The sequence below is a fragment of the Rhinopithecus bieti genome, unplaced genomic scaffold (genome assembly GCF_001698545.2).
Source record: "Rhinopithecus bieti isolate Rb0 unplaced genomic scaffold, ASM169854v2 scaffold_662, whole genome shotgun sequence".
NCBI lineage: Eukaryota > Metazoa > Chordata > Mammalia > Primates > Cercopithecidae > Rhinopithecus > Rhinopithecus bieti.
The window spans coordinates 235473-251216 of NW_016803231.1; the positions used below are offsets into that span (position 1 = coordinate 235473).

At 36.4% G+C, this 15744-nt stretch overlaps 1 protein-coding gene across 5 annotated transcripts in view; it reads right to left on the bottom strand.

The window, feature by feature from the left end:
- SCAPER (S-phase cyclin A associated protein in the ER) overlaps window positions 1-15744 on the bottom strand; it is a 333543-nt gene that overhangs the window by 190916 nt on the left and 126883 nt on the right. For 4 of the 5 annotated variants that reach the window (XM_017870307.1, XM_017870315.1, XM_017870326.1 and 1 more), the window contains exons 9-10: window positions 3875-4137; window positions 729-959 (exon numbers count right to left, since the gene is read on the bottom strand). In XM_017870307.1, the coding sequence (XP_017725796.1) occupies window positions 729-959; window positions 3875-4137 (494 nt within the window). The remainder of the gene's footprint in view (window positions 1-728; window positions 960-3874; window positions 4138-15744) is intronic. The other variant, XM_017870342.1, reaches the window with a different exon arrangement.

The following is a 15744-nucleotide window of genomic DNA, read 5'->3' on the forward strand; positions in this document are numbered from 1 at the left end:
CAAAAAAAAAAAATTAACAAAAAAAGATAATAAAAAAAAATGTATAATAAAAAAATAAAAAATAATAAAAAAATAAAAAAAATGAAAATTAAGTAATTTTCACAGCTTTTTATATGTGCCTATTTCTTTGGAAAGTTAGTTTTGAAACAAAGTTACCATGATTTATTCTGGATTATCCCCAGGTCAAGTATCTTAATACTAAAATGAGCAAAAGGAAGAGATGGGTAGAAATATGTTGTCATCCAAAATCATAAATCTATAAATAATCACAAATCAATGCATTTTTAGAGATTCTGGAATAGGGATGGTAAATAAATCTCATCTCAAAGACGAACTCCAAGCAAATGATAGTGGCTGTCTAAAGTACTCTGTTAAGAAAGTTTTTAAAACTAAGTCTAGCAGACACCATTTCCCATCTATTGGAATGCTAGATGTAGCATGAAAGACTCTATTGTTACTAGTTTAGATTCTTAATTCTGGGCTAAAGAGCATTTGATCAAATCACACACAACCCACATGATTTTGAACAAGTCACTTAACTCTCAACAGTCTCACTTTCTTCCTCTAAAAAACAAGAATCTTAACTATATCAAAAATTTACCATAAGAATAAAATGTTAAAATGAAATAACATATATAAAATGCTTTAAAAGTATAAATCATACAAGTTATTATTATTGGGGTTTATGCCTCTTAAATATACTCAGAATTCTGATAAGTTGTTCTTACCAAGTTAGCAGCACTCACATTTGAAATATCTGAAGGGTCCATTTCATTTTCTATCCTTGCTTTCTCTGCTGGAAATTTTTCTTCATTTACTTGTAAAGGAGGTGTACCAGCTTGTAGCATAACTGAAACACACTCTGTATCAATGTGGACAGCAGATATTTCAGAAGTTCGAACATAATTGTCTTGAATACTGCCAGAATTCTTCACATCATCCAATGTACTCACTGTGAACTAACAAAACGTAGAGAATGAATCAGAGATAATTTAAAACTACCAACTATTCCACTCCAGAAGAAGAGATGATTTTGCTTAACCTATTAACTATGAAGAGGTACTTGATTGGATGACAGAAAATTTACTCATCTTTTTTGTATGTTTCAAGTGTAACAAAAGGACAGGGACCATTAAACGCAAATTTTACTTGCATGCCTACTATGTACTTGGCACTGTCGAAAGTTTTCTAAGAAATTAAGCAATTTATATTGTAATTTTCTTGTAGTAGGCCAATTTGTGATGAGTATTTTATATCCTTTGCAAAAGAAATCTAGTCACAAGTATGAGGCATTCACTGTATTATACTCATACAACCAAAAGTATTACATGGTCTTTTGCAAAGACTGTCTAATATTGAATGAGGACACTCAGCACTTTTGAAAAAATCCTGAAACCAATTTTTACAAAAATATATTTGGAGGACATTTTACAAAAAAATATTTGTATTATTCTCTTCAGATAATACTAACATGATCTCAAAGTATCTTTGTTAAAAATTCATATGGTACGTGAGCCCAATTCTCAGATCTGAAAGAGAAAAGCGTGACCTAAGGGTAAAGATGGAAAGCATGTCGTGTCTCATTATGACATTCATACACCTTAGATTTAGATATTTTCCCTATTCTCCTTTAGGAATATTTAATAACAAACCAACAGAAATGTAAATACAATATAAAAAAACAAATACTGGCGTAGGCTAAATACACATCCATTTTTTTAAAACCTTTCAATTTAGTAGAGTCAAGCCTTTATTTTTACTTTGGACAGAGAAGAGAAAGAACAGTACTGTGTTTTCCAATGATACTCCACGTCAAAGAACTAAAATCTAAAATTATGAATTTAAAACTCACATCACTTCTTAAATAAACATTAGATAAACACTGCAGTGGCTATAAACCTCCCCCCAGTTTGATAAATTATTTATACAAATATCAAACTTGGCTAAGTCTCATAAACTACTTTAAAAATTCTACTATTAGTCCGAACTTAAAGTGCCCCAAAGTGTTGATTTTAGCATAAGCATTATTTAAATTACATAACACTGTTTATATTGCTATCACATTATTTATATGTTAGTCGCCATGGTTTATAATCTTCTTGGCAATATTTATATTAGCATTAGTTATGTGTACACTACTCAATCCCACCTATTAAAAAACTCAGTATCATTTCTATAACAAAATCAAAGCTAAACTATGAAGTAAAGACATTAATATGCTAATTCCATCTTTAGAATGACAGTGGAGAAAACAAATATCATCAACTTGGCTGCCATCAGCAGTGAACTTTTATACTGAAAAATTTTTGCAACAGTTTTACTTGTTGAAAAGTTCTATGTACAGATTATTCCTGAAATCTCAATAGCGTATAGGTTTATTCACTACACACAACTGCATAATTTTTAGACTAAGTTATATTTTTTAGCTAAACACAGCAAAAATGCTAGCTGTTTGTTAAGTATTATAAAAAGTAGTTTATTCACTAAGTGTCTCTAAAGTAGCTTACAACACTAAAGAGTTTCTTAAAGTTACATCAAACAAATGTATACCAATTAACTCCTATGCATTTAGGACTCTTCCATATTGTAAGAAATTAAAAGCACATAAAATACTGCCCAAAAGGAATTTGAAATCTCACACAGGCATAAAACCAATACACATTAAAGAGTTTATAGATCAGAAACAATGTTAAGAGTCATTCTCATCAGTAAAGGAAGATAAAGAATTTGAGGAACATTTCCAGTTGAAAAAAATCCTACAGGTAAAAAGAGACAGAATTTCAAAAGCAGGTATTATTCTGGACCAAAAATATTACAACCATTTTACAACTGATCTATTTAGTTCCTATAGTATGATATTTTTAAAAAGCTCCTGTATTTCATTAGTCATTTTACATAAAATTACACCAACGGAACATGAACCTTCATATAAACAAATACCTAAAAGTATAAACTAGTACATGAAATAGGTAAAATAAACATCAACTCAACTCACAGAAGAAATACTGGGAATATTAACTTTAAGGAATTATATTAAATATTATAAGTAAATTACACTCAATTTTCAGTAAGTAGAATAAGTTCAAATTGTAACATGGCAAATGAGGCACAAAGACATCACCTTAACCAAGTACTCAAAGTTAGTAACAAACCTAGCCAAATTGATATCATACGCCTCTAGATGTGACACTAAGGACAATCACTTTGTTCCTATCAAAAATGCATAAGCTAAACTGAACAAAGTTCAATTTGAACATTGTTCAAATAGTGAACAAAGGACAATGTACAAAAAAAAACCTACAATGTATTCTTCAAAACGATTAATGTCATGAAAGACAGACAGGCTGAGAAACTATATCCAATGAAAAATATTAAAGAAACCTATCAAATGAACTGAGTAATTCCACATTGGATCCTGGAGGAAATTCTATTTTAAAAAAATTATTGGGAAAACTAAAAAACTTTAAATATAGACTATAAATTAAATAATACATATATATCAAATTCTCTGAATTTTATAATTGTAATGTGGTTATATAAATAAATTTCTTTGTTCTTTTGAGATCCATGCTTTAGGATTTAAAGGTGAATGCTTATGATGTTTGCACATTACTCTCAAATGTTAAAGCATTTAACATGTGTGTATAACATGTAACAAGAGAAAAGAAAAAATGTGGTAAATAATAATTTGTGAATATACGTGAATGGTATGGGAGGATTTCATTGTTCTATTCTTGCCACTTTTCTATAGGTCTATAGATGTGAAAATTTTCACAGTAAGTTGAAAAATAAAGTACAAAACTAAGACATTCCAGTACACATGTACACATACCCCTTTGAAAAAGACAGTAAAAGGATTTTCAGAATGTACTACCTGGGTTTTTTCGGCAAGAGGATGGTCACAAGAGTATAATGAGTCTTTGGGATGAGATTCTATAGTATTAGAAGATCCATCTCCAACAAATTCACCTTTCTGTATGCTTTCAACAGGTAAAAGACATACATTTTCTTTATCACTGTCATCCTTTGATCTTGCAGCTTCTGTTGCCAATGAAACTTTTGGCAACACTGCTGTTGATCGAGAACGAATAGGCCTTCCTCTCTGAACAGTCTCCCATCCTTCAGCATCTTTCCGTTCTATGCAATCAAAGTAAAAAACAAATCAAGATTTATTTAGATGATAAAAATATTTGTAAACTCATAGAATAAAAACATTTCCAATTTAATTCCCAACAAATAATATACAAACATGACAGTATTGTACAAAATGTATATTTGTATATACATATTTAAATAAATGTGTGTATAATTATTCCTACTTCACAAATGACAAAACTGAAATTAAGATTAAGGCTGACCTAAGGCCAGATAGTCAGTGAGTAATAATAAATATTTAAATAGTGAATACTATGTGTGAGCACTGTTTTAAGTGCTTTATATATAGTACCTCTTTTAATCTTCACAATAATCATATAAGATCAGTATTATCACACCCATTTAAGCAAGGAGGAAACTGAGACAAAGAGAACTTAAGTAATTTATCCCAGATCATGCACAGTGTAAAGGTAATGCCAAAATGCTAGTCTAGGTACATTGGTTCTGGTGTCCATCCTAATGGCTATATAAAAACTGTCTCTTCATCTTTCAGAATCCAAACATCTACCTCCAAAGTCCAAGTTCTTCTCTCTATCCCAGCACCAACAGCATACCTTGACTTAAATAAACTGTTTTCAGGATCATAAAATTATAGGATATTAATTGATAGCACCCCAGAGGATCTAGTCCAATATTTCACCACATATACATGGAAACTAAGGTCCTACGTTCAAAGTCACACACCAAAATAGCCTAAAATAAATCACAAAAAAATAGCCTAAAATAAATAACAATCTTTATCTAAAATATGACACTGTTGAGGTATAGTGGTGCTTACAGCCCCAATTTTAAATTTTTATTGGCTGATTACAGTCTTTCAAAACTAATATAAAGAATTCTAGATGTGGCCAAAATGAAGTAACCATTCCTTCATTTTGGGCCCTCCATCTTACAATTAAAAACCCTAGTTAAAACACATTAAGCATAGGAAGACTCTAAGAGATAGCCTACAGTAGACTGCCTTAGGATTTGGGGGACTTGAAAAGCAGCAAAGTGGTGAGTTCCCTGGGTTTCCTTACTGTCTCCTATATATTCCAGACAGGATCCTGCAACAGTCTCCAAAAACATCAACAGGCAAAGACAAAATAGGCATCAAGAAATGCCTCTTTTGCCAAGACAAAGCACAGAAAAAAGGGTGGCCTAACAAAACAGAAAATCTCTTCAGCAATACCCACTCCACTACAGCCAAACACCAGTGGAACCCCTGTTCCCCACAGTTTCAGTAGGGGTAAACTAGGAGCTTAACTTCCATCTCCCACCTAACACAAACAGATGGTACTCCAATTCCCCTATCCAAATAGCATCAGCAGGGCCCAGTGGTGAACAGAGCCTCCTCTCACTAGCTCTCACCCTCACCCAATATCATCAGGGCCCTATAGAAAGCTGAGCTTCTGCTATCACCAGCATCAATCAGGCAGAAAAAGTAGTTGGAGGCAGATTTGTTTGACACTGGGACTCCCCCTTTCCTTTTCCTTATGTCAGCAGAACCCAGCAGGAAGCTAGGATCCCACCCCAACCTACAGCAACAAGGTGATATGAGTCAGTCCTGCTTCCACTTCTCCCCTCCTTATTGTGAGGGTGATCAAGCAGGGAACTGAGCTTACAAAACTAGTAGGAGGAAAGGAAGTGATACAAGTCGGTTTGATACTTTCTCTGCAAAGGTATCATAAGACCAAGAACAATCTCAGAATCTGTGAGACAATATTTGAGTCTCACAGACGATACTGAAAAGTATTGAAAAGTAATGGCTGAAAATTCCTAAATTTAGTGAAACAGAGAAAACTATGAATTCAAGAAAGTAAGTGAATCCCAAATATGATAAACCCAAAAAAGTCCATAGTAAGACACATCATAATTAAAGCTCTCAAAACTAAAACGAAGAAAATCATAATTAAACCTCTGAAAACTAAACACACACAAAAAAATCTTGAAAGCAGTCAGAAGACGTATTACCTATAGAGAAACATCAATTCAAATCATAGCAGATTCCTCATCTGAAACAACGGAAGCCAAGAGGAAGTGGCACATTTAGCAAGGGACTGAAAGAACTGCCCATTGTGAATTTTATTAATATATGTGGTGAACCTATCCTGCAGAATGAAAGGAAAATAAAGGCATTCACAGATAAAGGAAAAACTAAGTGAATAAATCACTAGCAAAACTACCTTTAATAAATGGCTAAAGAAAGTTCCCAAAAGAGAAATGAAATAATGAAAGAAGGTTTGAGGCCAAGCATGGTGGCGCACGCCTGTAATCCTAGCACCTTAGAGGCCGAGGCGGGTGGATCACCTGAGATCAGGAGTTCGCGACCAGCCTGACTAACATGGTGAAACCCCGTCGCTACTAAATACAAAAAAATTAGCCAGGCGTGGTGGCGCATGCCTGTAATTCGAGCTACTTGGGAGGCTGAGACAGGAGAATCGCTTGTACCTGAGATGTGGAGGTTGCAGTAAGCCGAGATCACGCCATAGCACTCCAGCATGGGCAACAAGAGCAAAACTCTGTCTCAAAAAAGTATACAAATAAATAAATAATAAAAGAAGGTTTGAAACTTCAAAAAGGAAAGAACATTGGAATGGTTAAAAATGGAAGTAAATACAGTTGCTCCTTAACTTACAATGTGGTCACATCCTGATAAACCCACAGTAAGCTGGAAATATAAAATCAAAAATGGATTTAATACACTTACCCTACCAAACATAACTAGCCTAGACTACCTTAAATACACTGAGAACACTAACAACCTACAGTTGGGCAAAATCATCTAATACAAAGCTTGTTTTATAATAGAGTGTTAATATAACTCACGTAATTTATTGAATACTATACTGATAGTGAAAAACACTTTCAGCTGTTGGGTAAGATTGCATGGCTACTCAAAATACGGTTTCTATTGAATGCATATTGCTATCACACCATCATAAAGTTGAAAAGTCATAAGTTGGGACTCATTTGTATAATTAGCCTTCTCATGAATTTTTGGATCACCTTTCATAGTAATGCAAAATTGTATGATCAATTGAGGTAGTGCTCAACGTACACAGATAAAATATTTGAGATAATTATATTTTAAAAGTAGAAACAGTTAAGGAAACCAATTAAAAGATAAGGTTTCTAAATTTCACTCACAGTGGGGTATGCCAATATCAGTAGACTGATAAATTAGATATGTATAATGTAATACCTAAAGTAACCACTAAGGAAACTATACAAATCAATATTGCTTAAAACACTATGAATAAATCAAAAGAGAATCAAAAAATTTTTCAAGTAACCCATAGACAGGCAAGAAATGCAAAGCAGTTGAAAGAGAGAAAACAGAAATAATAAAATGAACAGATTTATCAATAATTAACTTAAATGTAAATGTTCTAAATATATAAATTAAATCACAGAGGTTGGGACTCTATAAACTCTTTAATTATTTAAACATATAAGTGTATATATGTGTATATGTGTATATAAGTGTATATCTATGCACATATATACACATATATACTTATATACATATATACACATATACACATATATACACTTGTGTTATATATACACACACTTATATACCTATAGTTTAAGTATGTTTTTAAGTACTAGTTTAAGTATATTTTTAAGTATATACATATATATGTGTGGTCAAGCAGGGAGCTGAGCTTACAAAACTGGTACATAAGTATATACTTAGATATGTATATACTTAAAAATATACTTAAACTATATGTTATCTAACTCATCTAAATACAAAAACATAGGTAGGCTATAAGTAAAAGAATAGAAAAGATATACCATGCAAACATTAAGAATCAGTAGAGGGTAAGAAATACAGAATCCTGAACAAAGAAAATTACTAAAGACAAAAAATACATTGGAGGCCGGGCGTGGTGGCTCAAGCCTGTAATCCCAGCACTTTGGGAGGCGGAGACGGGCGGATCACAAGATCAGGAGATCGAGACCATCCTGGCTAACACAGTGAAACCCTGTCTCTACTAAAAAAACACAAAAAACTAGTCGGGTGTGGTGGCGGGCGCCTGTAGTCCCAGCTACTCGGGAGGCTGAGGCAGGAGAATGGCGTAAACCTGGGAGGCGGAGCTTGCAGTGAGCCGAGATCCAGCCACTGCACTCCAGCCTGGGTGACAGAGCAAGACTCTGTCTCAAAAGAAAAAAAAAAAAAAAAACATTGGATAATGATAAGAAGCATCATTCCATAATAAACACAAAACATTACTAAATGTATAAATACCAAACAAATGAAACTCAAGATACATTGTGGAAAAACAGCAACTTACAGAACTATTGACAGAAAATCAGCAAATATATTAATATAAAAGAAATGAGTAAGATCAACCAACAGAAAATGACATATATAGAAAAATCTACCCAACAACAGTAAAAAAAAATTTCAAATGCTCACAGAACATTAACCATGATAAACCATATCTGTGGCATAAAATAAATGTCTGCAAGTATAAAATAACGGACATCACACAAAGTATGTTCACAATAGGAATGAAACAGGAACATTACTACAGATCTTCCAGCCATTAAAAGTATAAGAAAGGAATACTACAAACAACTTTATGCCAATAATTTCAATGACATGGAATAAATGGAGCAATCCCACAAAAACCACTAGCTACCAAAACTCAACAAACATAAAACATACAATCTGAAAAGCCCTGTAACTGTTAAAGAAACTCAATATGTAATTTAAAAGAAAGAGGTTTCTCTCAGCCCAGATGGTTTCTCTCACAAATTCTACTAAAAACTTTTTTAAAGATTCACACGAGTTCTATGGAAACTATTCCAGAAAATAGAAGAGAAGGGAAAACATCCCAGGTTATCCAAAGCTAATATTGTTACCCTGCTTAAAAAAATTACACAGTACAAAAAAAAATAAACCGACATACCAAAACCTCTCATAAACTTAGATGCAAACATTTTCAACAAAATAACAGTATATAAAATATGCCAATATATAAACTGAATTATAAGCTATGAACAAGTGAAATTTATTTCAGATATGCCATCCCAGTTCACCATTCAAAAACTAATCAACGGGGGAGCTTCGACCAAAACGGGTGAATAGGAGCAGCTCCGGTCTGGAGCTCCCAGCGTGATCAACGCAGAAGAAAGGATTTCTGCATTTCTAACCGAGGTACCTGCTTCATCTCACTGGGACTAGTTGGACAGTGGGTGCAGCCCATGAAAGGCAAGCCGAAGGAGGGCTGGGCATCGCCTCACCCAGGAAGCACAAGGGGTGGAGGGATTTCCCTTTCCTAGCCAAGGGAAGCCGTGACAGACTGTACCTGGAAAAACAGGACACCTGGACACTCCCACCCAAATACTGCGCTTTTCCCATGGTCTTAGCAACCGGAAGACCAGGAGATTCTCTCCCGTGCCTGGCTCAGCAGGTCCCACGCCCATGGAACCTTACTCACTACTAGCACAGCAGTCTGAGATCAACCTGCCAGGGTGCAGCTGGGCAGGGGGAGGGGCGTCCGCCATTGGTGAGGCTTAAGGAGGTAAACAAAGTGGCCAGGAAGCTCAAACCAGGCGGAGCCCACTGCAGCTCAGCAAGGCCTACTACCTCGATAGACTCCACCTCTGTGGGCAGAGCATAGCTGAACAAAAGGCAGCAGAAACATCTGCAGACGTAAGACGTCCCTTTTGACAGCTCTGAAGAGAGTAGTGGTTCTACCAGCATGGCATTTGAGCTCAGAGGATGCACAGACTGCTTCCTCAAGTAGGTCCCTAACACCCAAGTAGCCTAATTGGGAGATACCTCCCTGTAGGGGCTGACAGACACCTCATACAAGTGGGTGCCCCTCTGGGACAAAACTTCCAGAGAAAGGATCAGGCAGCAATGTTTGCTGTTCTACAATATTTGCTGTTCCGCAGCCTCCAATGGTGACACTCAGGCAAACGGGGTCTGGAGTGGACTTCCAGCAAACTCCAACAGACTTGCAGCTGACTGTTAGAAGGAAAACTAACAAACGGAAAGGAACAGCATCAATATCAACAAAAAGGACATCCACACCAAAACCTCATCTGTAGATTACCAACATCAAAGACCAAAGGTAGATAAAATCACAAAGATGGGGAGAAACTAGAGGAGAAAAGCTGAAAATTCTAAAACCCACGGTGCCTCTTCTCCTCCAAAGGATGGCAGCTCCTTGCCAGCAACAGAACAAAGCTGGTTGGAGGATGACTTTGACGAGCTGACAGAAGTAGGATTCAGAAGGTCAGTAATAACAAACTTCTCCAAACTAAAGGAGCATGTTCTAACTCAACGCAAGGAAGCTAAAAACACTAAAAAAAGGTTAGACGAGGCCGGGTGCAGTGGCTCAAGCCTGTAATCCCAGCACTTTGGGAGGCCGAGACAGACGGATCATGAGTTCAGGAGATCGAGACTACCCTGGCTAACACGGTGAAACCCCATCTCTACTAAAAAATACAAAAAAAAAAAAAACTAGCCAGGCGAGGTGGCAGGTGCCTGTAGTCCCACCTACTGGGGAGGCTGAAGCAGGAGAATGGCATAAACCTGGGAGGCGGAGCTTGCAGTGAGCTGAGATCCGGCCACTGCACTCCAGCCTGAGCGACAGAGCGAGACTCCGTCTCAAAAAAAAAAAGGTAACACGAATGGCTAACAAGAATGAACAGTGGAGAGAAGACCTCAAATGACCTGATGGAACTGAAAACCATAGCAAGAGAATTTCATGATGCATGCACAAGCTTCAATAGCTGATTTGATCAAGTGGAAGAAAGGACATCAGTGATTGAAGATAAAATTAACGAAATGAAGTGAGAAGACAAGATTAGAGAAAAAAGAGTAAAAAGAAACGAATAAAGCATCCAAGGAATATGGAACTATGTGAAAAGACCAAATCTACGTTTGATTGGTGTACCTGAAATGGATGGGGAGAATGGAAACAAGTTGGAAAACACTCTGCAGGATATTATCCAGGAGAACTTCCCCAAACTAGCAAGGCAGGCCAACATTCAAATTCAGGAAATACAGAGAACACAAAAAAGGTATTCCTCAAGAAGAGAAACCCCAAGAAACATAATTATCAGATTCACCAAGGTTGAAATGAAGGAAAAAGTGTTAAGGCCAGCCAGAGACAAAGGTCGGGTTACCCGTAAAGGGAAGTTCATCAGACTAACAGTGGATCTCTCAACAGAAACCCTATAAGCCAGAAGATAGTGGGGGCCAATATTCAACATTCTTAAAGAAAAGAATTTTCAACCCAAAATTTCTTTTTTTTTTTTAATTATACTTTAAGTTCTAGGGTACAGGTACACAGCATGCAGGTTTGTTACATATGTATACATGTGCCATGTTGGTTTGCTGCAGCCATTTACATTAGGTATATCTTCGAATGCTATCCTTCCCCCCTCCCCCCTCTCCACAATAGGACCCGGTGTGTGATGTTCCCCTTCCCGTGTCCAAGTGATCTCATTGTTCAATTCCCACCTATGAGTGAGAATATGCGTTGTTTGCTCTTCTGTTCCTGTGATAATTTGCTGAGAATAATGATGGTTTCCAGTTGCACCCATGTCCCTACGAAAGGAACAACAAACTCACCCTTTCTTTGTGCGGGCTGCATAGTATCCACGTGTCATATGTGCCACATCTTTCTTAATCCAGTCTGTCACTGATGGAACATGTTGGGTCAACCAGAATTTCATGATCCAGTCCAAATTAAGCCTTCATCGGCGTGGATAGGAGAATAAAATACCTTTACACAAAAGCCAAATGCTGAGAGATTTTGTTACCACCAAGGCCTGCCTTACAAGCGCTCCTGCAAGGAAGCACTAAACATCCCAAAGAACAACCGGCTTACCAGCCACTGCAAAAATATGCCAAGTAGCGTAAAGCACCGAAGGAACTGCATCTACTCACAGGCAAAACAACCAGTTAACATCATAATGACAGGATCAAACTGACACATAACAATATTAACCTTAAATGTAAATGGGCAAAATGCCCCAATTAAAAGGCACAGACTAGCAAATCGGATAAAGAGTCAAGACCCATCAGTGTGCTATATTCAGGGGACCCATTTCATGTGCAGAGACACACATAGGCTCAAAATAAAGGGATGGAGGAAGATATACCAAGCAAATGGAAAGCAAAAAAAAAAAAAAACCAGGGGTTGCAATCGCAGTCTCTGATAAAACAGACTTTAAACTAACAAAGATCAAAAGAGACAAGGCCATTACATAATAGTAAAGGGATCGACTCAACAAAAAGAACTAACTATCCTAAATATATATGCACCCAATACAGGAGCACCCAGATTCATAAAGCAAGTCCTTAGAGACTTACAAAAACACTTAGACTCCCACACAATAATAATGGAAGACTTTAACACCGCACTGTCCATATGAGACAGATCAACAAGACAGAAGGTTAGCAAAGATATCCAGGACTTGAACTCAGCTCTGCACCAAGCAGACCTAATAGACATCTACAGAACTCACCACCCCAATTCAACAGAATATACACTGTTCTCAGCACCACATTGCACTTATTCTAAAATTGACCACATAATTGGAAGAAAAGCACTCCTCAGAAAATGTAAAAAAACAGAAATCATAACAAACTCTCTCTCCGACCACAGTACAATCAAATTAGAACTCAGGACTAAGAAACTCACTCAAAAATGCACAACTACATGGAAACTGAACAACCTGCTCCTGAATGACTACTGGGTATATAAGAAAATGAAGGCAGAAACAAAGATGTTCTTTGAAACCAAGCAGAACAAAGACACGACGTACTAGAATCTCTGGGACACATTTCAAGTAGTGTGTAAAGGGAAAGTTATAGCACTAAATGCTCACAAGAGAAAGCAAGAAAGATCTAAAATTGACACCTTAACATCACAATTAAAAGTAGAGAAGCAAGAGCAAACACATTCAAAAGCTAGCAGAAGGTAAGAAATAACTAAGATCAAAGCAGAGCTGAAGGAGATAGAAACACAAAAAACCCTTCAAAAAAACCAATGAATCCAGGAGCTGGTTTTTTGAAAAGAAAATTGATAGACCGCTAGCAAGACTAATAAAGAAGAAAAGAGAGAAGAACCAAATAGACACAATAAAAAATGATAAAGGGGATAGATATCACCACCCATCCCACAGAAATACAAACTACCACCAGAGAATACTAAAACACCTCTATGCAAATAAACTAGTAAACCTACAAGAAACGGATAAATTTATGGACACATACACTCTCCTAAGACTAAACCAGGAAGAAGCTGAATCCCTGAATAGACCAATAGCAGGCTCTGAAATTGACACAATAATTAATAGCCTACCAACCAAAAAAAAAAACCCAGGACCAGACGGATTCACAGCCGACTTCTACTAGAGGTACAAAGAGGAGATGGTATCATTCCTTTTGAAACTATTCCAATCAATAGAAAAAAAGGGAATCCTCCCTAATTCATTTTATGAGACCAGCATCATCCTGATACCAAAGCCTGGCAGAGACACACACACACAAAAAAAAGAGAGAATTTTAGAACAGTATCCCTGATTAACATTGATGCGAAAATCTTCAATAAAATACTGGCAAACCAAATACAGAAGAACATCAAAAAGATTATCCATCCAAAATCAAGTCAGCTTCATCCCTGGGATGCAAGGCTGGTTCAATATTAGCAAATCAATAAACATAATCCAGCACATACACAGAACCAAAGACAAAAACCACATGATTATCTCAATATATGCAGAAAAGGCATTTGACAAAATTCAACAGCACTTCAGGTTAAAAATTCTCAATAAACTAGGTATTGATGGGACGTATCTCAAAATAATAAGAACTATTTATGACAAACCCACAGCGAATATCTCACTGAATGGGCAAAACTGGAAAATTCCCTTTGAAAACTGGCACAAGACAGTGATGCCCTCTCTTACCACTCCTCTTCAACATAGTGTTGGAAGTTCTGGCCAGGGCAATCAAGCAGGAGAAAGAAATAAAGGGTATTCAATTAGGAAAAGACAAAGTCAAATTGTCCCTGTTTGCAGATGACATGATTGTATATTTAAAAGAAACCGATGTCTCCACCCAAAATCTCCTTAAGCTGATAAGCAACTTCAGCAAAGTCTCAGGATATAAAATCAATGTGCAAAAATCACAAGCATTCCTATACTCCAATAACAGACAAACAGAGAGCCAAATCATGAGTGAACTCCCATTCACAACTGCTTCAAAGAGAATAAAATACCTAGGAATCCAACTTACAAGGGATGCAAAGGAACTCTTCGAAGGAGAACTACAAACCGCTGCTCAACAAAATAAAAGAGGACACAAACAAATGGAAGAACATTCCATGCCCATGGATAGGAAGAATCAATATCATGAAAATGGATATACTGCTCAAAGTAATTTACAGATTCAATGCCATCCCCATCAAGCTACCATTCACTTTCTTCACAGAATTGGAAAAAAATACTTTAAAGGTCATATGGAACCAAAAAAGAGCTCGCACTGTCCAGACAATCCTACACAAAAAGAACAAAGCTGGAGGCAACACAGTACCTAACTTAAAACCATACTACAAGGCTGCAGTAACCAAAACAGCATGGTACTGGTACCAAAACAGAGATATAGACCAGTGGAACAGAACAGAGCCCTAAGAAATACCACACATCTATAACCATCTGATCATTGACAAACCTGACAAAAAACAAGAAATGGTGAAAGGATTCTCTATTTCATAAATGGTGCTGGGAAAACTGGCTCACCATATGTAGAAAGCGGAAACTGAATCCCTTCCTTACACCTCATATAAAAATCACTTCAAGAATGATTAAAGACTTAAATGTTACATCTAAAACCATAAAAACTCTAGAAGAAAACCTAGGCAATACCATTCAGGACATGGGCATGGGAAAAGACTTCATGACTAAAACACCAAAAGCAATGGCAACATTGACAAATTGGGGTCTAATTAAACTAAAGAGCTTCTGCACAGCAAAACAAATTACCATAAAACTCAACAGACAATCTACAGAAAGGGAGAAAATTTTTGCAACCTACCCATCTGACAAAGGGCTAATATTCAGAATCTACAAAGAACTGAAACAAATTTACAAGAAAAAAACAAGCCACCCCATCAAAAAGTGGGCAAAGGATATGAACACACACACTTCTCAAAAGAAAAAATTTTCCATGTAGTTGAGTGGTTTTGATTGAGTTTCTTAGTCCTGAGTTCTAGTTTGATTGCACTGTGGTCTGAGAGACAGTTTGTTATAATTTCTGTTCTTCTACATTTGCTGAGGAGTGCTTTACTTCCAACTATGTGGTCAGTTTTGGAATAAGTGCGATGTGGTGCTGAGAAGAATGTATACTCTGTTGATTTGGGGTGGAGAGTTCTATAGATGTCTATTAGGTCCGCTTGGTGCAGAGATGAGTTCAATTCCTGGATATCCTTGTTAACTTTCTGTCTTGTTGATCTGTCTAATGTTGACAGTGGAGTGTTGAAGTCTCCCATTATTATTGTATGGGAGTCTAAGTCTCTTTGTAAGTCTCTAAGGACTTGCTTTATGAATCTGGGTGCTCCTGTATTGGGTGTA